This window comes from Lethenteron reissneri, chromosome 2, assembly GCF_015708825.2.
Source record: "Lethenteron reissneri isolate LAM-NWPU_2019-01 chromosome 2, ASM1570882v1, whole genome shotgun sequence".
In the NCBI taxonomy this organism is placed as follows: domain Eukaryota; kingdom Metazoa; phylum Chordata; class Hyperoartia; order Petromyzontiformes; family Petromyzontidae; genus Lethenteron; species Lethenteron reissneri.
This window is the reverse complement of record NC_083780.1, coordinates 630670-657588: the sequence shown is the minus strand read 5'-3', so window position 1 is coordinate 657588 and position 26919 is coordinate 630670. Positions and strand designations below refer to the sequence as shown.

At 53.1% G+C, this 26919-nt stretch overlaps 1 protein-coding gene across 3 annotated transcripts; it reads left to right on the top strand.

Moving 5' to 3' along the window:
- Positions 1–616: 616 nt before the first annotated feature.
- On the top strand, positions 617–24046 carry TAPT1 (transmembrane anterior posterior transformation 1). Of its 3 annotated transcripts, XM_061548256.1 has the most exons (14): positions 617–886; positions 3419–3543; positions 4104–4222; positions 5117–5279; positions 14718–14853; positions 15309–15406; positions 15647–15716; positions 16169–16249; positions 16745–16854; positions 17596–17655; positions 18012–18080; positions 19317–19393; positions 20214–20377; positions 21332–24046. In XM_061548256.1, the coding sequence occupies exons 1-14, from the start codon at positions 658–660 to the stop codon at positions 21631–21633; spliced, it is 1803 nt and encodes a 600-aa protein (XP_061404240.1). In that variant the 5' UTR covers positions 617–657; the 3' UTR covers positions 21634–24046. The 3 variants fall into 3 exon arrangements, with proteins under 3 accessions (XP_061404240.1, XP_061404214.1, XP_061404161.1); XM_061548230.1 differs by lacking the exon at positions 617–886 and having other exon boundaries at positions 1021–3543; positions 4104–4192; XM_061548177.1 differs by lacking the exon at positions 617–886 and having other exon boundaries at positions 1026–3543.
- Positions 24047–26919: the final 2873 nt, after the last annotated feature.

Sequence of the window (26919 nt, the reverse complement as noted above, 5' to 3'; positions counted from 1 at the left end):
GGTATACACGGAGTACACACACACGGGACACACCGGGGTACACACACACACGGGACACACACACACGGAGTACACACACACACGGTATACACGGAGTACACACACACGGGACACACACGGGTACACACACACACGGAGTACACACACACGGTATACACGGAGTACACACACACGGGACACACACGGGGTACACACACACACGGGACACACACACACGGAGTACACACACACACGGTATACACGGAGTACACACACACGGGACACACACGGGGTACACACACACACGGAGTACACACACACGGTATACACGGAGTACACACACACGGGACACACACGGGGTACACACACACGGTATACACGGAGTACACACACACGGGACACACACGGGGTACACACACACACGGGACACACACGGGGTACACACACACGGGACACACACACACGGAGTACACACACACACGGTATACACGGAGTACACACACACGGGACACACACGGGGTACACACACACGGTATACACGGAGTACACACACACGGGACACACACGCCTGAGTCCACGAGAAAGGGGAGGCGGGCCCTGCGCGTGGTCATTCAGTCCCGTGACGTCACGTCCCTAAACACGTGACGTCACGTCCGCCCGCACGCCATCGCTGCCGTGATGATGGCCGCGCTTCTGCGGGGCCGCGGCGCCCGGGAGGAGGCAGAGGAGGAGGATGCGGGGGACGCCAACGGCGGATTCAGAACCCCCACGGCGGCCGAGTCCGCCCCGAACCCTTCCGCGCCAACGGCGGCTTCATCCGCGGCGTGGCGCGCCGAGAGCGTCGGGTTCACGGAGCAGCAGGGCGCGGGGGCCGCGGGGGCCGCGGGGGGCAGGAGTCGAAGGGCGGGTGAGGGGAGGGACACGAGTGTGAGGTGGTGGTGGTCTGGGGGGCTTGTGGTGTGTGTGAGGCGTGTGTGGGGTGTACGTAGGGGGTGAGGAGTAGTGTGTGTAGTGGGTGTGTTGTGTGTAGGGGGTTAGGAAGAGTGTGTGCGTGTGTAGGGGGTGAGGAGAAGTGTACGTGTGGTTTGTGTGTAGGGGGTGTGTGTAGGGTGTGTTTGAGGTGTGGACCTGTGTGTGTAGGGTGTGTGTGGTGTATGTGTGGAGAGTGCACTGGTGTGTCGGGCTGTGTGCACGCCGGGCTGTGTGCACGCCGGGCTGTGTGCACGCCGGGCTGTGTGCACGCCGGGCTGTGTGCACGCCGGGCTGTGTGCACGCCGGGCTGTGTGCACGCCGGGCTGTGTGCACGCCGGGCTGTGTGCACGCCGGGCTGTGTGCACGCCGGGCTGTGTGCACGCCGGGCTGTGTGTACGCCGGGCTGTGTGTCGAGTGCACAAGGGTAAGGAAGATTGTGTGTGTGGTGTCTAAGGTTAAGTGTGCGTGAGATGTATGTATGGTGTATGTGGTGTGCGGTTTGTTTGGGAGGCATGTTGTGTGTGGAGTGTATGATGTGTGTGGTGTGTTATGTTCGTGGTGTCTGTGTGGAGTGAGGGGCGGTATTGTAGCGCTTAGCGTGCTGCGCTACGAACCCAGTAATCCAGAGTTCGATTCTCACTCACGTCCAACACCGGTGGCATTCATTTTAATTGGTCATGGGCCTCGCCTCGGTCGACTCGGCCTCTGAGTAATCGGTGCAATGTCTAAACATCGCCACTAAGGAGACAAAGGCGGCCGGGCGTTGTGCTGGTTACCCCAACCCCTTTGCTGTTCCGGCATGCTCACGAATTGGGCCTGTCCCAAAAGGGATCTTTAGTGTGTAGACTGTGGTGTGTATGGAGTGAGTGTTATGTATATCAACTGTATGGCGGGACCCCAGGGTCCCATAAGCCCCCGGCTCTCGCATAAACATAATGTAAACAAAAACTTTGCTTTTTTTCACCAATGGGTTTGAAGGATGGTGGCAAGTGTTGTTAAACTTTGCCTTTAAAACTTAAAACTACTTACCTGCAATACCTCTATTTAAAACACTATCGAAAAAATTATTTACACCCCTCAGTCAATAATCGTGTTTCTCAGTGTGGATTTGTGAACACACTTTGTAAACAGTACATAACATAGTACGCGTTTTCAATGCGCTGTTCATATTGTAACACGCGTTTATACCAATGTTACTCTACAGAGTAGTGGGTCGTTGCTCCTCTTATCCGCATTGATACGAACGGTATGTGGGGACTTTGGCTTAACATAAAAAAACCTATCTGCACAGATGCATACGGACAAGAGAAGTATTATCAAGCAGGAGGAATTAACGGTACAATGCATGTCATCTGTTAAATATCTGCAGGTAATAGGATTGTCATAGATTGATCCTGGCAGCAGACATTGGTAGGTCACAAATTATAATGAAGATAAGAGAGCAGTTTCACTGTGTTATGCATACTGTTATGACAAATACAGGACTTAAGTCATGTAGGCAGTTTGAGCAACTTTGGATAAGACTTATGATCCTGCCCATACCCGAGCATGGAGTGCAGCATTCGTCCTCGCTACGCTTGGACAACAAGACACAGAATGATCTGTATCAGGCGGGTCGCGGCGTTTATGTGCGCGGTGGTGGGACGGAGTCGCCAAAAATAAATTAATTACGATTTTGACTTCCGTTTATTCCGGACCCCGACGTCCCGCCATAAGGTTCATATGATGGAGATGGTGTGTGTGTTGTGTATAATGTATATAGCGTGTATGCATACAATGTGTGTATGTTGTGTGTGCGTGTTTATATTTGTGGATCGTAGAGTGTATGATGTATGTGATATGTATGCCATTTGTGGTGTGTATAGTTTATATATAGTGTGTGGTGTGTACGCTACGTGGAAGATGTACATGGTGTGTATCTGTATAGTGTATACAGTATGGGGTGTATGGTGGGTATGTCGTGCATGGTGTGTAATATATGATGTGTGTGAAGTGTCTTGTGTGGCTGGTGCATGCGGTGTATATGTTAAATGTGGTGTGTGTGTGTGTATTTGGTTTGTGGTGCGTCTCATGTGTACATTGTATATAGAGTGTGTGTGGTGTTTATTTTGTGTACAGTATTGTGTATGTGGTCTGTATGTTATGTGTAGTGTGTGGAGGATATTGTATGTCTTACGTATGTTATGTGGTACATATGAAGTGTATCGTGTATGTGTTGTGTATGTTATATGTGGAGGGTATAGCATGTGTGTATATTGTTATGTGGTGTGTATGTTATATGTGGAGGGTATAATATGTGTATGTATTGTTTATGTGGTGTGTCTCGTGTATTTAGTGTGTCATGTATGTAGTGCATACACGTCGTGTGCCGCGTGTGTACAGTGTGGAGCGTACACGTGTGCCGCGTGTGTACAGTGTGGAGCGTACACGATGTGTGCCGCGTGCGCACAATGTGGCGTGTGCCCAGGTGTGCTGTGCTTCCTGGCGGAGGAGCTGGCACGTGGGTACCAGCTGGAGCGGAACGAGGCCTCGTACAGCGAGCGCAGGCAGCGCGTCTACACCTTCCTACGCATCCCGCGGGAGCTTGAGAAGGTGTGCGCCCTGTGTATGTGTGTGTAAGAGGGTGTGCGCACCGTGTGTGTGTAGATGTAAGAGGGTGCGCCCCACGTATGTCGAGGTGTAAGACGGTGTGTTCGCCGTGTGGGTGTAGGTGAAAGAGGGTGTCCACCGTTTGTGTGTAGGTGAAAAAGTGTGTCCACCGTGTGTGTAGGTGTAAGAGAGGGTGCGCCCCGTGTGTTTGTAGGTTTAAGAGGGTGTGCGCCCCATGTGTGTAGGTGTAAGAGGGTGTATGCCCCCTTTTATTGTGTGTGGGAGAGGGTGTAAGAGGGTATGTGGTTGAAGACTGGTCCCAGCGTTGTCAAGGTCAGCCTCTTTTGAGGGGGCTCGTGAAATTGGAGGCAGCACAGAGCGCCAGGTAGAAAATATGCAGCTGGCCTGGAACAAGCCCCGTGGTGACATCATCGCTACTTAGCGGCAGCTCCTGTTGTTGCTGCACCGTGTGTGAGAAGGTGTGCACACTCGCTGTGCATGTAGAGTGTGTATGTGCATATAGGTGTATGTTCTTGTCCGTGCATGTCTCTCCGCGCGTGCAGCTCATGGCGTTTGGCTCGTGTCTCTGTCTTGACGCGTTCCTCTTCGTCTTCACGCTGCTGCCGCTGAGAATCGGCCTGGCACTGCTGAGGTTGTGCACCGTCCCGTGCCGGCCACATGGGTACCACCGCACATCATGCCGGACCATACAAAACCACCACACACCATCATATGCCACCCCATACACCACCTACACATCATTATGTATGTATGTTCAACTTTTTTCACACCACACGTAGCCAACTGTGCTATATTTCATATTCACCACACGCCATATTAACCGTTATCACGAAAGACAAAGATCCCCCATATAGGCTTAACAGACTCGAGGCAAATGCTGTTAGCGAGCACCTAAGAAGGCCGGCACGGCACACTTGGGGGTGGGTGGCCAGCACCACACCCGGCCTCCTTTCTCGTCCAAGTGGCAATGTTTACACATTGCACCAGGTACACATCAGAAGCTGAGTCTACCTGTTATTGGCTGTGAGGGGGAATGCAACTCGGGTCACTGGGTTCTTAGTGCAGAGCACTAACCGCTACACTTCCTCTCTCTACACCACCGCATACACTGCACCACACACTGTACCATACAGGCCATCATACATCACCCACACATCACTATACATTACATGCCATATTCACCATTTTCCAGAAAGACAAGATCAAGTGCTGTTAGCGAGGACTTATGTATGCCGGCACGGCACACGAGGATGTAGGCGGCCAGCACTATGCACGGCCTTCTTTGTCTCCCCAGTACTGATGTTTACACACCGCACTAGATACAAATTTTAAGGCTGAGTTGACCTCGAGGAGGCTCAGGATCAGTTCAGATAATTGTCAGTGAAGTTGGCTGTGAGTGGGAATCAAATTCAAGTCGCCGGATTTGTAGCACCGGTCCCCACAATAATACACACAGTCATACCACCACAACACACCATATACCATCACAAACCAGAATGCACCATACCCTACATCACACCACGGTGTGTGCGTGTGTGCATGTGTACGTGCGCAGGCGTAAGCGTTGGCTGGAGCCAGCACAGGTGTGCGATATACTCAAGGGAGTCATAATGGCCGGTTGCTACGTTTTGATGCAGCACATAGACTACTCGATGACATACCACCTCATCCGCGGGCAATCGGTCATCAAGCTCTACATCATCTACAACATGCTCGAGGTGCATGTGCACACCGCACACACTGTCACACACCACACCACCATACACACCCCATCATACACCGTCACACACTACACCACTATACACTGTCACACACCACACCATCATACACTGCACCACTATACGCCGTCACACACTAAACTACCATACATGCACCAACACGTACCACAGCACCACCATACGCTGTAACACACCACTAGAGGCCGACCGAAACTGAATTTCTGGCTTCGGCCGAAACAGAAACTATGCCGAAAGAGGCCATTTGTCAACTTTCGGCGCCGAAACCGAATTTCAGTCGGCCTCTAGACGTGTCACAGACTCGCACACACACCAAAGCCTCCTCCTGCTGTGTGGAACCCATGTGGAGGAGGAGGTGGGGGTAGGATGGGGTGGTGGGAGGGTTGAATTGGATCATTGGAGGGGTGGGTTGATGTGTGTGTGGCTGGTGGGTGTATGAGTGAGTGAGTGTGCACGCGCGCGCGCGTATGCACACTGTTGGCATCAGCACGCTGCTATAATTAGCTCAGTCTGCTGTGCGTGCGCGCGTCTGTGTGCTGTGCGTGCGCCCGCGTGTGTGTGTGTTGTGTGTGCCTCGAGCTTGCCTGTGAGAGCCCAGCCTCTGAACCGCTCAAACAAAAGTGCTCCTGGTGGACTGCTGCTGCTGATGCGAGTGCTGGCTACGCATGTGCTGCTGCTGCTCGCTAGTTTGGTGGTTTTGGGGGGAAGTTATTTTTTTTTTATTCTTCTCCGTCGTCTGTCTTATCCCCCCTCACCCCCATCCTTGCTTGAGTGTGCGCTGCTTGCGATCGCCGGAGAGAATGAGAAGCGTCTGCCATCAACCACCGCTGCTGCTGCCCGGAGTCGCATGCGCGTGCGCACCTGTAGTTTAGAGGCCGACCGAAACAATATCTGGTTTTGGACGAAACCGAAAGTAAACCGAAAGTTAAAAATGTACTTTCGGCCGAAACCGAAAGTAAACCGAAAGTTAAAAATGTACTTTCGGCCGAAACCGAAACTCTGCCGAAAGAGGCCATTTGCTAACTTTCGGCGCCGAAACCGAATTTTGGTCGGCCTCTACACACCACACTAGACCACAATACACTGCACCACCACACACCGTAACACACCACACATGTGTAGGGGTTATTACGGGAGAAACGGCGGACGAGAAACACAGAGGTGTGTGCACTCACACACACGGGTGGTCGCACCGACGTCCGCATCCGTGATCCCCCACGCCCCCAAGCCCTCTGAGGGGATCCCTATAAAAGGCGGGGAGCCAGAGAGCTCGAGGCAGTACGACACGAAGCTGACCAGTGAAGATCGAAGACTCGGAGATTAGGCCCTGGGACTCCCCTGTCTCGCTGCCCTTGTCAGGGCCGAGCTGGGTAAGCCAGCGGCGCGGCCCAAGAGCTCCCGGACCTCTGCCCTTGTCAGGGCAAGGCCGGCTTAGCTGGTGCCGAGATCTGTGCTTGCCAGGGCCAGATCAGTCAGCCTCCCGTAGCCCAGTAGAGGAGGACTGGGGAACAGGACAGAGGGCATAGTACTAGGGTGGGTTTCCCATAGTACGGGTGAAGGGGCCATTACCCCTTCAACTATTGTGCCTGTCACTGAGTTAATAAACAGAGTGTGCCTCAATTCCGTCCTCGTCTCCTCGAACTTACTACATCTGGCGTCAGAAGTGGTCCAAGCATGGATACGAGACGGACGACTCGTGCCCAAGACCCAGGAGAGGATGACGACGAGGGAGAGGTGGTGCAAGACGTCGCCGCCAGCGTACCTGCACAACCGCTGCCGGCTCCAACACCTGCGGGGTCGTCGGAGAGGCTCGGGACGTCGGCTGACGAGTTGGCGTTGGCCCACTCGCGACTGGCGGAGCTCCTGTATGCAGCGGCCGCCATGCTGGAGCGGATAACTCGCCTGGGGCCGGGAGGAGCGACGCGGCGGGAAGATGGACAACGCCCGCCTAGAAACTCCCGCCTTTGCGATGGGCGGGAGGCTTGAAATTCCCGCCACGGGGACAGTAGGGGCTGAGGGAGGGGCCCCAGCTCGTCACGTGGGTGGCGGGGCCCAACCAGCGGGCGCCACGTCATCGGCGGGGGCGGGTCGCAGTGGCTGCCTATCAGGGGTTGCCACGTCACCACCAGTGGACGCCGGCACCGACCAAGCTGGAACCAGCGCGTCACGGACGGTGCGACCTCTAGTAGGGGCCGCCATTGCTCATACTGTCCATGGGGACAGTATGAGTGCTGCGACAGGATCGGGGACGGAAGCCGACATTTCAACAACGCCTGCCCGCCCTGCAGGTGTTCGTAGCAAGCGGCGGCGATTGGGGTGGGTTCCAGCGCCGGTTCCTCGCCCACCAAGAAATGGCTGCGTGGACAGACAACGAGGCGCTGTGTGCTCTCCCGGCGATGCTGGATGGCAACGCCCTGGGCACCCTCACTGCTGCACCCAGGTCGGCACGCTCCACACTTCAGTCGGCGCTGCAGCTGCTGGCCACGGTGTATGGGCCGCCTTCTGATTGTCGCCAGCTCTTCTACGAGCGACAGAAGGGCGACAAGGAATCACCACTTGCGTATCGCACGGCCCTGCTGTCATTGGCGAAGGAGGCCTTCCCGCGTATGGACGAAGAAGGGATCGATGCGATGGTGGCCGAGAAAATTTTGCTGCTGGCCGACGACTTGGACTTCGTCATCCTAGCACAGGATGATGCGGACATGTCGTCATTGCGGGCTGCAAGGCACATTCATGCCAATCTCATTTCCCAGCGGTGGAAGGCTAACAAGGCAGCTGCAAGACACACCGTGGCGGCGACCACTTCCGACTCTGAGGGAGCCTTCGCTGCGGACCGTTCTGCGGGATGGCGATCTGCCGAGCGACCGGCTCGGGACGTACCGAGCCACCGAGAGCAGCCCAAGTCTTCGGGAGCGCTCGTCACGTGCTACAATTGTGGCCTCCGGGGCCACGTGGCGTCGGGATGCCGGGCTCCTCGACAGCGTGGAGCGAGACCTGGGGCTGCGGACGGTCCTCTTCACAAGCCTTCGCAACATCCTCGGGCAAGTCATGGCACCCCACACGTTCGGCCTGCACGCACACCCACTTCCCTCTCACATGGTCCGACACACGAGTCTCGGGGTTTGGGTGCTGGTGCGTCGGGTCGCGGCTTGTCGGGGAGGGCGCTCCAACCGGGCCAATGGTCCGAGTTGGCTCACCGGGTTGTAGCTGCGTCGGCGGGGTCGTCCGTTGTCACGGGGCATATTGACGGGGTGGAGGTATGGGTACTGGTCGATACGGGAGCTTCGGCGACTATCATTTCGGATTTGATTTATAATATCCTGCCCGTTCAGAGTCGCCCATTGCTCCCTCTCGACATACCGTTTTACGCTGCGAACGGGGGCTCGTTAGGTATTATCGGCCAAATTCGAGCGCAAATTTCTATCGGGGACATTAAACTATCTGGCCCGGTATTCGTCTCCTCCTCGCTGGCAATTCCGTGCCTGTTGGGGACAGACTTTTTGGCCAAATTGCCCATCAAAATTTTGATTGACCAGCAATGCATCGAGCTTCCATCGGGCCGACGTATAACGTTCCTGCCTTCCACCCCTGCCTTGCATACTGCCTGTGCAACGGTACAGGCGCTTGTGGCTCAAACGGTGCGCGTACCCCCGGGGGCACAGATGCTGGTGCCCCTGCGGTTGCGTCGACCATTCGCTAAAGGGGTCTCAGACCAGGGCATTATGCTGGGCCCGTCTAGGGCCGGGGTGAATGGGCCAGATTTGGTGACGGCCCAGACTATTGTTAAAGGGGATGCGGACCCGTTTATCGCGGTCCTAAATGTCGGAACACGGACGGCGGTGGTTTCGCAGGGAACCGTGTTCGCACATGCAGTCCCGGTACCTGCGGAGATGCCGATCATTGGCCAGGTGGCCACCGATTCTCAGTCGCGGCTGCCCTCAGACATTGACGAGGGTTGGCTCGAGGCGCTGTGTGCTGAGTCACCTGACCTGTCCGACTCACAACGTGCTAAATTGCGCACCCTTTTGCGGGAATTTTCCGACGTCTTTAGTAAACATAAATACGATATCGGATGTACCAATTTGCTGCGCCACCATATTGACACCGGTGACAACGCTCCTATCCGACAAAATCCTTTTCGGTTAAGTCCCGCCGAAAAGGATCATGTCAAATCGGCTGTAGATGACATGTTGACTTCTGACATCATTTCTCCCTCGACCAGCCCTTGGGGTGCACCCATAGTGTTGGTTAAAAAGCACGATGGGTCCCTAAGGTTCTGCGTTGATTTCCGGCGGTTAAATAAGATCTCGGTGGCCGATGCTTACCCGCTTCCTCGAATGGACGAATCGCTGGATGCCCTCGCGGGATCGCGATTCTTCTCCACTTTGGATTTACTCTCAGGATTTTGGCAACTTCCCTTGGACGACGAGTCAAAGCCCAAAACAGCTTTCAGAACGCCGCACGGCCTCTTCCAATTCAATCGGTTACCCATGGGGCTCCACTCCGCTCCCGCGACGTTTCAGCGCCTGATGGAATTGGTTCTCGCTGGCTTGCAATGGGAGGTGTGTTTGATTTACCTAGACGACATTATCGTATTCAGTAAGACGTTCGAGGAACATCTTGATAGGCTTCGGGCCGTCTTTCTCAAAATGCGCGCAGCTAATTTGAAATTCAAGCCACAAAAGTGCCATTTGCTGCGCGAATCTGTTAAATATTTGTGTCACATCGTCGGCCGGTCAGGCATCTCAACCGATCCCGCCAAAACGCGTTGTGTCAGCTCCTGGCCAACTCCCACCTCGGTGGGGGAGGTTAGAAGCTTCATCGGATTTGCTTCATATTACCGCCGGTTTGTCGCGGAGTTCGCTTCCATCGCTAAGCCATTACATGCCTTAACGTCCAAAGGGGTCAAATTTCATTGGGGACCGGAGGAGGAGGCCGCTTTTAACTCTCTTCGGGATGCCCTGGTGGGGGCCCCGCCGTTAAGCTACCCCGATTTTTCTATGCCCTTCGTGCTCGACACGGACGCGAGCAATGCCGGGATTGGAGGCGTGCTGTCACAAATTGTGGGTGGCGTGAAGCGCGTTGTGGCTTATGGTAGTAGAGTATTGTCTCCGGCCGAACAGCGATACTGCGTCACCCGCCGCGAACTGTTGGCTATTGTTTTCTTTATCCAACAGTACCGGCCATATCTGTACGGCCGGCATTTCACCGTCCGTACAGATCATGCGGCGTTGCAGTATGCCCTGCGTATTCACCAGCCATCGGGGCAGTTGTCCCGATGGCTGGAGATCATTCAGGATTTCGATTTCGAAACAACTTACCGTAAGGGGATTCGCCACACCAATGCCGATGCCCTGTCACGCCTGCCGGTCGCTTCTGATTGCACCTGTTTCTTGGGCTCGGGGCGTTGCAAATCGGCAAACGACGGCCACAATCCGGTCCTAGCGGCCGCCGTTGAGGCCCCTTCGGACGTGGACCCTATTGCGGCGGGAGGGAAGGATTCCCTGTTGGGCTTGTCATGTGCGGAGTGGGGGCGCCTCCAAATGGAGGATGCTTCCCTCCTGGCGCTACGGCGTCGCGCGGAAGGATCCGCTCAGGGAAAGTCGGGCGTTGACTCATGGGGGTTGTGCCAGGGCCTCCTCATGCATTGGGACGGTACGATCCGCCGCCACAGGCTGGTGGTGCCTTCCGCGTTGAGGGGTAGGGCTGTATGGGCCGCTCACGAGCGGCTCCTGCACCTGGGCACCCTCAAAACCCTTGCCATGCTCCAGCTTAATTTCTTTTGGCCGGGCATGGCAAGGGATGTGGACGATCTCTTGCAATCTTGTACCCAGTGTGCTCAACGCAAACCGCCGGCGAGGGGAGCCTGCCCACCGCTCCAGTCTATTTCGGTCACCCGGGTTAATGAGCTTGTCGCCCTCGATATTTTGGGGCCGTTTCCCTCCACGCCGAGGGGTAATAAGTACCTGCTGGTTGGCGTCGAGTATTCACGCGATGGCCTATGGCTTGGTCCCTCGCCAACCAGTCAGCAGCGGCCGTTGCGGAGGCTTTTGTTCACGGCTATGTCCTTGACAAGGGCGCTCCGGAACGGTTGTTAACCGATCAGGGAAAGAATTTCACTAGTGCCCTTTTACACGAGGTGTGTGAGCTTCTGGGTACGAAGAAAATTCGTACTTCGCCTTACCACCCACAAACGGATGGGATGGTAGAACGCCAGCATAGGACTCTTACGTCCATGCTATCCCACCAGGTATCTGAGTCCCAAACCGACTGGGACCTTCAGATCCCTGGAGTCCTAGCAGCATACAGAATGGCTCCTCACGCGGTGACCGGATTCTCGCCGTTTTTTTTTATGTATGGCCGCGAAGTTGACCCACCTGTCGTGACTCAGCTGACATGTACCGCGCCGCACGCTAAATCTAAGTTGGCGGACCATGTTAAGTTTAACGTCCTCCGGTTGGCTGAGGCACGGGAGGCGGCCATGCAAAACTCTGCCTCGCGCCAGAAGCAAAACGAAAAGTTGCGATCGCGCCGGTCACACACGCACGAATGGCACCCGGGTGACAGAGCGTGGCTGCACTGCCCCCAGGTGCCATTGGCCACCTCGTCGAAGTTGTTGAGGCCGTGGAGGGGCCCCGTGGAAATTGTGCAGGTTATGCGGCCGCAATGTGTTCGCATTAAATGGGGGAAACGTCGGTGGTTTGTCCACCCTTCACGGTTGAAGCCGTTCTTTGCTCCACATGCTTCCTCTCCTGACTATGGCCGAACATGTGGGGGGTCCACTGACTCCGGGAGGGCGGGGTCGCCGTCTGCCTCTGATCCGCTGCTAACTGTTCCGTCTTCAGGGGTCCGAGGACTGATGCCCTCTCTGCCGCCAGCCTCCTCAAAGGAGGTCGACGCTGGCTCGTCCAGGATGCCGGTGCGCCGCGCACCTGTACATTCACCACCTGCCGCCGACCCTACCGGGTCGGGCCCTTGTGACGGGCCCGCTGCACGGACACGCGCCAAGACGCGCCGGTTATTGTAAAGTGCTTTCCGCGCGCGTTCCGCTGCTGGTGGGCTCACTCACCTGTTTTTTTTTTTTCCTGTTGTGTGCATGGGGATGGGGAACCACGTTGGGTATATATGTTGCATTTTGGGGAAGTGGGTACGTATAGGGGACCGTCGGTTGTTGTTGTTGTTGTTGTGTTGTTACACTTGTTCTTGTTATTGTTACGGTTACGAGGCACACGCGTGTTGACGGGGGTTAATCCTTATTCTTGGGGGTTGAGGAATTGTTGCAGCCGGGACGGCTGCGAGCTGTACAGGGGGGGGTGATGTAGGGGTTATTACGGGAGAAACGGCGGACGAGAAACACAGAGGTGTGTGCACTCACACACACGGGTGGTCGCACCGACATCCGCATCCGTGATCCCCCACGCCCCCAAGCCCTCTGAGGGGATCCCTATAAAAGGCGGGGAGCCAGAGAGCTCGAGACAGTACGACACGAAGCTGACCAGTGAAGATCGAAGACTCGGAGATTAGGCCCTGGGACTCCCCTGTCTCGCTGCCCTTGTCAGGGCCGAGCTGGGTAAGCCAGCGGCGCGGCCCAAGAGCTCCCGGACCTCTGCCCTTGTCAGGGCAAGGCCGGCTTAGCTGGTGCCGAGATCTGTGCTTGCCAGGGCCAGATCAGTCAGCCTCCCGTAGCCCAGTAGAGGAGGACTGGGGTACAGGACAGAGGGCATAGTACTAGGGTGGGTTTCCCATAGTACGGGTGAAGGGGCCGTTACCCCTTCAACTATTGTGCCTGTCACTGAGTTAATAAACAGAGTGTGCCTCAACTCCGACCTCGTCTCCTCGAACTTACTACACATGCACCACACGTATCACCACACCACCTTACACTGTCCCGCACCATGCCACCATACACGCACCATACGTACCACCACACCACACGGATCACCACACCGCCATACACCACTCCGCTATACAGTCAGACACCGCACGACACTACCATATACGCACCACATGTATCACCACACCACACGTATCACCACACCACTATAAACGCACCACACACCACCACACGTACCACCACACAACACGTACTACCACACCACCATACATGCACCACACGTACCACCACACCAGACATTCCACCACACGTACCACCACACCACCATACACTGTCACACACCACACCACCATACACGCACCACACGTACCTCTACACCATCATATACCACACCACCATACACTGTCACATACCATACTACCATACATGCACCACACCTACCACAACACCACCATACACCGCACTACCATACGCCGTCACACACCACACCACAATATGTGTAGTGGCATAGCGCTGGCTGCTGGCAGAAAAGGGGAACTGCGTCGTACGGCAGTCCTGACGTCAGCAGGCCAGGATATACACGATAGGGGGATCTAGGGGACACGTCACAGAAGGGGCCCACCAGGAACCCGCTAGTAGGTTCCAGAAAGGGGGCGTGGCCGGGGGTGGAGCGAGGCCACGCAGAGAGTGTAAGAGGGGCCCCTGTAGGGGACCTCGGGGCTGTTGTTGGAGTGGGATCCTTGTCGCGCTGCTGAAGTCCTTCGTCACCATTCTTCTCGTCGTCTTCACCATTCTTCTCGTCGTTGTCTCCGTCTCTACCATCTCGGGGTGCCACTAGTCATTCAGCCTACCAACTGTCCTGGCTGAGTGGCGTCGCCAATAATAGATGGACTAAATATTAAGTGTGTTAATCCGGATGGTAATCATTAATAAAGAAGTGCCTCCAAGTCTTATCATCTCCATGTTAGTCACTACAGGTGCACCACACGTACCACCATACCACATGTACCAACACTTGGTGGTGAACTGCAGTGGTGGTCCACACCGGGTACACACTGAGTGCTGTGTGTAGGGAGTGGTGGCGTTGTGGTTAGCACACTGCGTTATTAACTTGGCGACCTGAGTTCAATTCCTGCGCATGGTCAAAACTAGTGACGGTTATCTGAACCGATGCTGGACCTCGCCTGGTTTGACCCAGCCTCAAATGGATTCCTGGTGCAGTGTGTAGTAAATATCGCCATTGGGGAGACAAATGCTGCCGGGTGTGGTGCTGGCCACCCACGCCCTCTTGCACCGTCCCGGCCTTCGTAGGTGCTTGCTGATAGAACTTGCCCCAACAGTCTTAAAGGCTGCACGGGGGGTTGGGGGGGGGTCTTTGTCTTTGGTGGTGGTGAGTGCGGTGGGTGGTTGTTAGCGTAGCTCAAGCGATGATCCCGTTAGAGAGGAGATTGTCTCCGCGTGGCCACGGATCTCCTCTCCCTATCACCACGCAACACAGGGCCAGCGCTGGTGGGGAGCGGTGGCACCGCGGTTAGTGTTCAGAGTGTGGGCTACACGGGATCCGTCTCTATTGTGTCCGTGTGTAGGTGGCAGACCGCCTCTTCTCGTCGTTCGGCCAGGACATCCTGGACGCGCTCTACTGGACAGCGACGGAGCCACGTGCACCAACCCGCCACCGCCTGGGCCTCGTGCCTCACCTCTTCATGGCCGTGCTCTACGTCTGTATCCTCGCCCACCTCTTCGCCCACCTCTTCGCCCACCTCCTCAACCTCATGGTCAACAGCGTTTCAACACCATCAACCGTGTCATCAAACCTCATCATCATATCATCACTAACACCTTGGTAACACCTCCACATGGCTCTCGGTTATACCTCCTACACTTCTTTATCGACCTCGACCTCTCCACCACCACTACTGCCACCACTACCGTCATTAGCACCACCACTACCACCACCATCACCACTGCCATCACCGCCACCACTACTTCCATCACCACCACTACTGTCACTGCCATCACCACCACCATTACCACCACTATCACCACTAGCACTACTACTATCACCGCTATCACCACCATCATCCTCGTCTTTGTTGCCACCATCTTTGTGACGGGGTAGGGGTGTTGGGGATGATCACATCTCAATAACCCTTGACCCCTGACCTGCAACCTGGAAGTCCTGCACTCTATCCTGGTGCTGGTGCAGGCCACGACGCTGAACGTCGCCTTCAATTCCCACAACAAATCCCTACTCACCATCATGATGTCCAACAACGTATGGCAACACACGGGGGGACACACGGGTAGACACGGGTAGACACATGGGGGGACACACGGGGGGACACGCGGGGGTCACACGGGGGGACATGGGGAGACACGCGGACACAAAGGAGGAGACCTAAAGAGGGTAACACAAAGGGGGAGACGCACGGGGAGAGACAGGATCACACAGTGTGTGTGCGTGTGTCTCTGTAGGAGTTGACACGTGCATATGTGTGTGTGAGTGCGTTTGCAGTTTGTGGAGCTCAAGGGAAGCGTGTTCAAGAAGTTTGAGAAGAACAACCTCTTTCAGATGTCTAACAGTGGTGAGTAGGTCCCAGCAGGGCCAGGCAGAGCCAAGCAAACGACACTGTCCCCGTGTAGGATGCAAAGGTTGGGCTTTGCATCCTACACGGGGACAGTGGGGTGAGGGGGGCGACAGCGATTAGTGCTCGTCGCAAAGCCTGATAATCACGAGTAAGGAACCACATGATATGCATGAGACTCACGTGGGATACACAGTACAGACAAGTTACAGCGTACACACACAGTACACACGCAGCACGCACGCGACACACATGCAACACACACACAGGACACACACCGCACACACATGGCAATGGAGAGACATGAACACTGAAATATAGGGATATAGGCACGTTGACACACAGCACACGCACATAGCTCGACATGGAGACACGTGGACATGTGTGGTGACACACACAACACGTGGGACTCACGTGGGGGACTCTGACCCCATCCCTCTTTCGCCTCCCAGACATCCGTGAGCGGTTCCACAATGCCGTGCTACTCTTGGTTGTCTGTCTGCGCAACATGGAACAGTTCTCTTGGAACCCGGGTGAGGCCATCATCTCCTCCACCTCAACAACATCATCACCAGCAGCAGCAACAACATCGCCACATCACCGCAATCGAGTCGTTTGAGATGCTTCTCATTTTGTTCTCACGTCTCTGTTTTTCCGTGTCTCTCTCTCCCCACGTCCCCATGTCTCCCATGTCCCCATGTCTCCATGTCCCTCTCTCCCCACGGCCTCCTGTCTCCCATGTCCCCTTGTTTCCCGTGTCCCTCTCTCCCCACGTCCCCCTGTCTCCGTGTCCCCATGTCTCTGTGTCCCTCTCTCCCCACGTCCTCCTGTCTCCCATCTCCCCATGTCTCCGTGTCCCTCTCTTCCCACGTCCCCCTGTCTCCGTGTCTCCCGTGTCCCTCTCTCCCCACGTCACTGTGTCTGCCGCGTCCTCGTCTCTCCCATGTTTCCTGCAACCTCGTGTCTCCCGTGTCTCCATGTCCCTCTCTCATGTCCCCACGTCTCCCGTGTCTACGTGTCCCCCGTAGATCACCTGTGGGTGTTGGTCCCAGACGTCGCGATGGTCGTCGTTTCTGAGGTGGTGGTGGACTTTGTGAAGCACGCGTTCATCACCAAGTTCAACGACATCACCGACGAGGTGGCATCACCACCATCACTACCATCACCACTGTCCTGTCGTCTACGCTTCCAGTCTCCACTGTCCTTGTCTGTGCCTCCCTCGCTTTGCTGTGCCCAGTCTCACTCTCTCGCTCTGTCTCTTTTCTCGCTCCTCTTCACTGGAACCAACTCCCACTGCAGCATACAGAGCAATCATCTCCACTCACCTGCTTCTCTTTCTCGTCTCTTCTCCTCTAGCCCATCCTACTACTACGACCAGGCCTACCTCTACCCCAATCACTACCCCTATCACTACCCCAACCCCTGTCACTACCCCTACTGCAACCACTCCTTAACCACTCCCACCTATCCTCCTGTCACCATAACTACAACACCACTTTGAATACCCCACTTTTTTACCAATATCATCTTATGTACAATTTCATTATTGTTGTGCCTTGGATTAAGGTGTTATATAAATCTATATAAGATAAGACCACCATCACCATCAACACTATCACCGCCATCACCATCATCACTGCCATCAGTTAATTGAATGTTAAATTCTCAGAACTGGAACTCATCCAAGTTCAGTGCGGATTCACAGTCATTGTAATCAGGGGTTTTAGAGCAGTCACCGGTGCCTCGGCTGAGGCTATCAACCCTTCATGAAACTGAGAGTGAGAGAAGGCTGTTGTAATTCATTGTTGGTGGTGAATATAATTATGTGGTGGCAGTGATGGCGATGATGGTGGTGATGGTGATGCCTATGATTTTTCAGGTGTACAGTGAGTACAGGGCGAGTTTGGCCTTTGACTTGGTGAGCAGCCGTCAGCGATATGTGAGTAACATCATCATCATCGTCATCATCACAACCATCATCACCATCACTATCACGACTACCTTTACCACCATCATTACCATCACTGCCTTCACCTTCACCATTGCTACCACCATTATCTTCCCCATCATTACTATCATTATCACCATTGGCACATCATTTTCACCAACGCTATTTTCACCATTTTTACTATCACCACTATCAGATCATCACTACCATTACTTCCATCCTCACCATTACCATCATCACCATCGTCGTCGTTGCCATCATGTGGTGTATGTGGTGGGTATTGTATGTAGTGTGTATTGTATATGGTGTGTGTGGTGTGTAATGTTTGTGGTTTGTGTGGTGTTTAGGCTCACACTGATCACAGTGACTCAGTGTCTCGGCGAATGGGATTCATCCCTCTTCCTCTGGCAGTGGTGGTAAGACTTTCACATAGACTCACTCATACACAACAACAACAGCCCTCATTCGCCACTAAGTGATGGTGACATCAAGACAGCGCCTGTGCACCTTCACGCCACGTGAAGCGTCGAAGGGTCGCTCACAGGAGGTCATGGAAAAGACCCAGGTGCCATGGGTTGACTGAGATGACTGGCAGAGGGCACCACCTGTGCCTCGTACGGTGCCAATTTGTGCTGTGTTTTAGCCGCCGGGCACTCCGCTCGTTATGTGAGCGTTGCTCCTCTGCCCTCCGCTGTTGTTGGAGGGTGACTGTCCCCAACTTCCCAGTAGCGTCTTTTATGAGCCTCCTGCATAGAGGCCAATCTTGACACCGCTTGGCAAGTCTACTCGGTTCCACATCCTCCTGTACTACATCAGCCCATCTCTTTTCTAGCTTATGCTGTGCCCGTTTAGCCCCCTCGATCCGGTCAAACGAAAGTTGCTTGGGAATGCGGTGGATGGGCATGCGGGCTACATGACCCAGCCAACACAGCCTTGCCTGCCGGAGAACCTCACTGATGGGACAGTCTGGTTAAAGCCAGGATGGATCATAGGGAGGCCAGCCTGAATGTTTCTAACTGGTGCAGATATTCAAAGGGATCCATGTTTCGCAAGCATAGAGAAGGGAGGGCATAACTTTGGCCGAGAAGACCCGCAGCTTCGTGTGGAGTAATAGACCAGGTAGCGTCCACACAGCGTTACACAGCTGATCAAAAGATAATGCTGCTCGACTGATTCGGAGTAAGACCTCTGCTGCCAAACCAGAACGAGTCATGAGTACACTGCCCAGGTACAGAAACTTCTCCATTCTCTCTGCAGCTGTCCCATCACTCATGGGAGAGTGGAGGCGGTGGAGGCAAGTGCTTTGTTTTTGTGGGGCTGATGGTGAGGCCTTTCCAGGTTGTGTGGGGGAACGGAGTGCAGTAGTTGGCTCATCTAGCTACGAACCGAGTAACCCGCTTACGCCCGATAACAGCATTGAAGATCTGAACCATCCCTGCACCTCCCCTGGGTCGACTCGGCCTTAATTGAGTACCTGGTGAAGTGTGTGGGTGACAAAGGCGGCCGGGCGTGGTGTTGGCCACCCACCCCCTCGTGTGCTGTGCCGGACTTCATAGGGGCTACTCACTAACAGCGCTTGCCCCAACAGTTTGCGTGGGCTACACGGGAGTCTTTGTCAGTGTGTGTACTGTGTGTGTGCTGTGTGTGTGCAGCTCATCCGTGTGGTGAGTAACTCGGTGAGGATTCAGGGAGCCCTGGCGTACGCCACCGCGCTGCTCATCTTCCTCGGGTACGCATAACGCACATTGTGTGATATGCGTGCCTGTTGTGTTTTGGGTTGTGTATGTGTGTTTGTCTTTGTTGTGTGTATGTGAGTTGTGTCTGTATTGTATGTGTACGTGTGTGTTGTGTATGTGTGTGTGTTATATGTGTGTTACGTGTGTGTTACGGTAGTGTAGTGACTAGCGCGCTGCGCTACGAACCCGGCGACCTGAGTTTGATACCTGGTCATGACCAACAATAGTGACGATTATCTAAACCAGTCCAGGGCCTCTCCTAGGTCTACTCAGCCTCAAATGAGAACTTAGTGTCATGTGTAAACATCGCCACTGGGGAGACAAAGTCGGCCGGGCGTGGTGCTGCCCACCCACCCCCTCATGCACCGTACCGGCCTTCATAGGTGCTCGCTAACAGCACTTGCCCCTACAGTCTGTTAAGACTATATGGCGGATCTTTGTTGTGTGTGTGTTGTATGTTGTGTGTGTTTTGTATATATGTAGTGTTTGTGTGTGGTTTTTCTGTGTTGTATGTTGTGTGTGTTTTGTATGTATGCGTGCTGTGTCTGTGTTGTGTTTGTGTGTTGTATGTATGTGTGTTCTGTATGTTTGTGTGTTGTGTTTGTGTGTTGTGTTTGTGTGTTGTATGTATGTGTGTTGTGTTTGTGTGTTGTCTGTGTGTTGTGTTTGTGTGTTGTATGTGTGTGTTGTATGTGTCTGTGTGTTGTATGTGTGTGTTGTATGTGTCTGTGTGTTGTGTTTGTGTGTTGTATGTGTGTGTTGTATGTGTGTTGTGTTTGTGTGTTGTATGTTGTGTGTGTGTGCGGTGTGCAGGCTGCTGACCCTGAAGGTGCTCACAAGTGTGGTGCTACTGGGGAAGTCGTGTCGTTACGTCCGCAGCGCCAAACTGGAGCACAAGCTCCGCACGCCATGCACCCCGCAGCGCACGCCACACCAGCAGCACCAGCAGCGGGGCACTCACCACGCCGACTCACCCGGTGAGACTCACCACACCACATCACCTGATGAGACTCCTCATGCTGCCTTACCTGGTGATACACCATCGCCACCACCAGGGCCCTCACCACACTGCCTCAACTACTGAGACTCACACCAGCACCTTCCCACACACATCATCTGGTGAGGCTTAGACCACCACCACCAGGGCCCTCACCACACCGCCTCACCTGGTGAGACTCCTCACACAATACAGCCTGATTAAGACTCAGATGGATTGGAGGCAGGCCAGCCTAAATGTTTCTGACCAGCAAAGTTATTCCATTAAGGGGTCCACGTTTCGCAAGCATAGAGAAGGGAGGGCATGGCTATGGCCGAGGAGACCCGAAGCTTCGTGTGGCGTCACACCAGGTCGCTCTACTGAATCGGAGTGAAACCTCTGCTGTCAAACCAGAGCTGGTCATAAGCACGTTGCCCAGGTATGGAAAACTCTCCACTCTCTCCACAACTGCCCCACCTCTTAGAGGCACGCTCCAGATTCAGCAATCACCAAATCATCATCATACGTAAGATGGTTGACCAATAGGGAGCCATCCCTTGACCGCACCCGGGCATCGATCAGCATCCCATTGTATCTGTTCCAGATGGAGATTCCTCCGGTACAGCCATAGAAGGCTTCACGAACTACGTGGTCAAAAAACATGTTAAATAATGTGGGAGCCAGAGGGACATCACTGTCGCATTCCCAAGGTGAACAGGGAATGGCTTCGACTCCCGGCCACGTCGTTTTACCCGGGCCTGCCCGACCTTCATGAAGGTCCTTAATGATTGTCAAGAACTTTGAAAGCACCAACAACAACCCAGACTCACACGATCAAGGCACTCACGACATCACCTCACCTGATGAGACTCATACCACCACCACCAGAGCTCTCACCACACCGCCTCTCCCCATGTCTCACACGCTCTGTGTCTCCCCCTATGCCCCCCCCCAGGCCCAACGTCTCCGCCCCCCACCTCCTCCTCCGTGAGCCCCCCCCTCCCGTTCATGCGGGAGCCATCTCGGTCGCCCTCGTCCCCAGGCGAGTCCCAGGCTTGGGTCCGCTCCCCACGCACGTGCTCACGGGGGGCCGACAAGAGGGGGGCCGCCGGGGTCCAGGAGGGGTCCCCCAGGGGGGAGGGGGAGTCCCCTCAGGGGGGGGGTACCATGGAGACCCCCCACCGCAGGGAGGAGGAACCTAAGACTGACCTGCTGGAGATAGACCGCTTCACCATCTGTGGCAACCGCATAGACTAGCGATGGATAAATACACACACTTATACACGCACACATACACACTCAGAGAAATACATACATACACATGTACACATACACGTGTGCACATATGCACACACAATCTGTGGCAACTGCAGACTAGCAGCGGATAAACACACATCATGCATACACACACTCATATACACACATAGATAACTCAATACATACAATCTAGATTTGAAGTTTTCGTGACTGCAGGGATCCATACTCTTTGGTTCTTTCGGTAAAGTCATGTAGGTATAAAATAAAATAAATTAAATCACGACGTTTCGGGCGCAACACAAGCATCCGTCATTAGGTGGGACAACCACAGCAAGAAACAATTGCTGAAGTGAGCAAAAGGGCTGCTGTAACAAGAGGCTATATAGGTAAGAGAGGGGGGGGGAGGAGCCAGGGAGGAGAGACAGAGAGGGGGTAGGGGGAGTGAAGAGCAGCTAGAAGGGATTAAAGGGCGAGCAATGACAAAATGTGGGGGGGGAAGTGGGCGGGGCTGGGAGTGGGAGGTTGAAGAGAAACTGGAGATGCGGATATGAAGGCAACACCATAAAGCATTTAAGGTTTTACCTGGTGAATAACATCCTTCCAATTATTGCTCAATTTGTATCCATCTTCTTGGTTGAAGTTACGTCTATGTTTATATATCTGGATGGCTTCATGAACAAACCTTTGATAGTAGCCCGAAGGTTTGCAGAGCACCTTGGTCTCGGAAAAAACAATATCATGAGAGCCCACAGCGTTGTAGCAATGGTCAGCCACGTGGCAACATCTACAACCAGACTGCTTAGAGACCTGGGAATTAAGGGCCAGAGCCAGCGTTCGGCAATCAAAGCTGTATCGGAGGCGGCAGAAGGCAGCAGTCAGTGGCTCTGGATGAAGAGGAAAGACCCCAGCTGGGCCCCAAAGTGAGAGGGCCAGGAGGTATGCAGTCAACAATGCTTGACTCAGGGAGGAGGACGCCCCTGCCATGCATAGTCCCATGGGATGTTGGCTACCAACAACAAGGCAACTCCTATGACTAATTGGGAATGGGACGCAAGCGTAGGATTGATCACCCTGTCGCTGGCCGCCTTTGGGGAGGGTGTATAGTATGAAAGGCCGAAACACCCTAGGAACCAAAGGGTCACTACTGACGATGCGCTCCCCAAATTTCACCAGGCTCACTGTTCATGAACTCTTGGAAGTGCTTGCACAAAGGATAGTAACATCTCATCCTGTGTTCTTTGGAATCACGTCGTGATTTAATTTATTTTATTTTATACCTACGTGACTTTACCGAAAGAACCAAAGAGTATCAATACATACACATACACAATACAAAAACAACGCCCACCATTCGCCACTGAGTGGCGGTGACGTCACCGCTGTACCTGTGCCAGGCCAGGTGCATGCAACACATTCACACGCACACTAATACACAACTTTAAAGCGCTTCAGTGTGAGATTTTCATTTATTTATATATTGCCAATGCGAATCATCGTCATCGGAATGATCCTGTACATTTCTCCTGCTTAGACCGCATGGAAGAGAAACGCGTGGGTGCGTGTGGGAACGTGGCCGCTCAGTCAGTATATGAGGGGGTCCCCAGGGGAATCGGTGAAAATGGGGTCCCTATGGGGGGTTCAGTGTAAAGGGGATACCTATGGGAGGGGTAGTCGATGGAAATGGGGGTGCCTAATGGAGAGGTCTGTATCGGGTCGCGGGGATCTCATCATCTGGCAAGACCCCTGTGTATGGTGCTGTGGGGGGTTAATCTGCTGTGGGGGGTTAATCATGGTGACTGGGCAGGAGCTGTAGGTAGCGCTCTTTGTGGGGCTACTGGTGGCGCTACTCGTGGCGCTATCGGTAGTGGTGGTTGTGATTGTGGTGCTGTCATATTGGGCCCAACCTCACCAGCAATAACTTCACTAGCACCGGCCTTACCATCAGTGTGGCTGGCAAGGGAAGTGAGACAGAGGCAGCAAGCGAATGCTAGTGAGTGTGAGCGAGTGTGGGGAGTAGTAGTGTCGCTGTTAGCACTCTGCACTTTGAACCCGGTGAACCAAGTGTGATTTACGCTCACAGACAACAGTGACGATTATTTGAACTGGTCCTGGGCCTCCCCTAGGTCGACTTAGTCTCAAATGAGTACCTTGTGCGGTGTGAACATTTCCACTGGGGAGACAAAGGCGGTCAGGCGTAGTGCTGGCCTCCCACCCCTTTGTGTCGTGGCAGCCTTCATAGGTGTTCGCTAACAGCACTTGCCCCAAAAACACTGTTGAGGCCACATGGGGGATCTTTATTATGAGCATGAGTGAATGAGTGAGTGTGAGCGAGCGTGAGTGAGACCGCGAGTTTATTTAACCGAAGCCTCTGTGTGTTAACTGCGGCAGAAATAAAAACACGAGATGGCATCAATGGTGTCTTATGTCTCTCCTGTCATACCAGCACAGCACCACTGATGATGCTGGTGTCTGGTGGAGTTGGAGGAGGAGATGAATTCATGAGTACTGCACACACGGATTGATTTCTCACTGAATATGTAACTAGCTGCTACGCACGGGTTGGTTAGAGTCCGCCACCTTGACAACTGTAGACCAAACCCGGACACGGTTCTCAACCCAGGTCTATCAAAACTGCAGTATCCTGTAATCCAGTCCGACACAATGTAATGCTGTACAACACAAAACAGGTACCAAATCCCATTACAAATCAATTACTGCCGCCCGAACAACAATTCCACTTTTCCGGACTGTGTGGGTTAAACCCGGGCAGGTGGCTACCCCAATGGTTACAGCCTATACCAATGTTGGCCCAACGTTGGAATGTCGTGGTTCTTTATGTTTATTTTATTTTTATTACTGAAAGAACGAAGATCAAGTCTACATTATAGACTGCCAGTACGCTCACTCGGGTTAAGAACCAGGCTACAGTCTATATCATAGACTGCCAGTACCCTCACTGATGTTAAGAACTAGGCTACAGTCTACATTATAGACTGCCAGTACGCTCACCGAGGTTAAGAACCAGGCTACATTCTACATCAGGGGTCCTCAAACTTTTTAAACAGGGGGCCAGTTCACTGTCCCTCAGACCGTTGGAGGGCCGGACTATAGTTAAAAAAAAACTATGAACAAATTCCTATGCACACTGCATATATCTTATTTTGAAGTGAAGAAACAAAACGGGAACAAATACAATATTTAAAATGAAGAACAAGTAAAGTTAAATCAACAATTCTGCAGTTCAGCCAGTTCCATTTGGTAAATTGTATCCACATTTTCAATGTCAATAGAAAATGGGTTATGGAAAAGCTGTATGTCCTGTTCATGGAGATGAAGCTCTTTAAATCTAAATTGGAACTCCTTTTGCAATTTTTCCAGTGAATCCACACATGTTTTGTTTGGGAATTGCAACCAATGGTTTTTCCGCTAACAGATTTTGAGTTGTGGGGAGATGGCAGAAGTTTTCCTCCTTAACTTGTTTGATGAGGAGGCCTAATTTTACTTCAAATGCATTGACATGTGATTGCATATCACAGAGGAGCTTACCCTTTCCTTGAAGTTGCACATTGAAACTGTTGAGTAGCTCTGTTACATCTGTCAGAAAGGCAAGGTGCCATTTCCATTCTGCATCATTGAGCTCTGGTACTTTTTTGTTTTTTGAAAGCAGAAAAGCTGTAATCTGTGGAAGTAAGTCATAGAAACGTTTCAAAACTCCCCCTCGACTCAGCCAACGGACTTCTGTGTGGTACAGAACATCTTCATAGTCAACATTTAGTTCAGACAGAAATTCCTGAAATTGTCTGTGGTTTAGTGCATGAGCTCTAATGAAGTTAACACAAGATACCACCATTTTCATAACACTACAGTAATTTACTACACAGCGCTTGTTGGTGGATGAGGCAGTGTATGGCTATTGGATGAGAATGGTTATGTTTGTCCATCTCTTGGTTAATGCGAGCAATTACTCCTTTCTTAGACCCCACCATGCTCGGAGCACCATCAGTTGTCACACTGGCTAGTTTAGCCCAATTCAGCTCCAAACCATTCACAGTTTGGCAAACCTTTTCATAGATATCCTCTCCTGTAGTTGTTCCTTTGATGCTTTGCAGTGCAGCAAGCTCTTCTGTGACTTCGAAATAGTCATTCGTCCCACGAATAAAAATTAGAAGTTGTGCAGAATCACGAACATCATTGCTTTCGTCGAGTGCCAAGGAAAAATAGGAAAGTTTTTTTGTGGAGTTTTGCAAATGCTGATGCAAATTGTCTCCCATTTCTTCAATCCTCGGTGTAATTGTAGGTCCTGAAAGACTCACTGTACTAAATAAATCGGCCTTCTTTGGACACATCTCTTTGGCAACAGAAAGAAGGCATTCTTTAACAAATTCTCCCTCCACGAATGGTCTGCCAGTGCACGCTATTAGCTTGGCCACTTGAAAACTTGCTCGCAGTGATGAAATATGTAGCTGCTTCTGCTTCACAAAAGTATTTTGCTGAGTTGTTAATGTATTTTTCAGTTTTTATATTTTATCTTTTCTCACTTCTCCGACCAAACAATGATATTTATCTTTATGTTGAGTTTCATAGTGTCGACGTAAATTGTATTCTTTGAACACAGACACTATATTCTGGCATATCAGACACACAGCTCTTTCCTTGTACTGCATGAAAAAGTAATCATAAGTCCACTGTTCTTTGAATATCCTACACTCCGAGTCAATTTTTCTCTTTCTTGACATCAGTTTCCTAGGGAGTAAAAATTGCTATTAGTAAAATACCAATATATACAGCGCTACAAAAACAATATACCAGCAATAACTTTGCCCACACAGAGACATACAGACTGCACTGCCCATCAATGCAGTCTGATTGGGGGAACTCCGCTTTTACCCCAGGCTCACACTGGTGCCGGTGCCATTAAAAAGTTAATTACACCTGCAGTTTTGTTCACAGATCGCAGTACATCCCCAGCACACAGGAATATCACTGGGACAGGAGCCGAGGGGCAAGTGAGGGAGCTGAGGGAGGGTTGAGCCAGTCAAGCGCAGCCAGGGGAGGGCTGGCAGCCTTAGGCCTGGGGGGCAAGTCCAGTCAATTGGCCCATTAAACCATTCACCAGCGCAGCCCAATGAGTGCCCACCGCCGCAGCTCAATCAGTGCTCACCAGCGCAGCCAAATCAGTGCTCGCCACCGCAGCCCAATCAGTGCCCACCACCGCAGCCCAATGAGTGCTCACCAGCGCAGCCCAATTAGTGCTCACCAGCGCAGCCCAATTAGTGCTCACAAGCG

Bases quoted from the DNA above. Each gene is read 5' to 3' on its own strand.
- TAPT1 (XM_061548177.1), top strand. From the start codon at position 2,674: ATGATGGAGATGGTGTGTGTGTTGTGTATAATGTATATAGCGTGTATG. The intron at 4,223-5,116 runs GTACCACCGCAC...GTACGTGCGCAG, and splicing joins GTCCCGTGCCGGCCACATGG to GCGTAAGCGTTGGCTGGAGC. The intron at 5,280-14,717 runs GTGCATGTGCAC...GTCCGTGTGTAG, and splicing joins TCATCTACAACATGCTCGAG to GTGGCAGACCGCCTCTTCTC.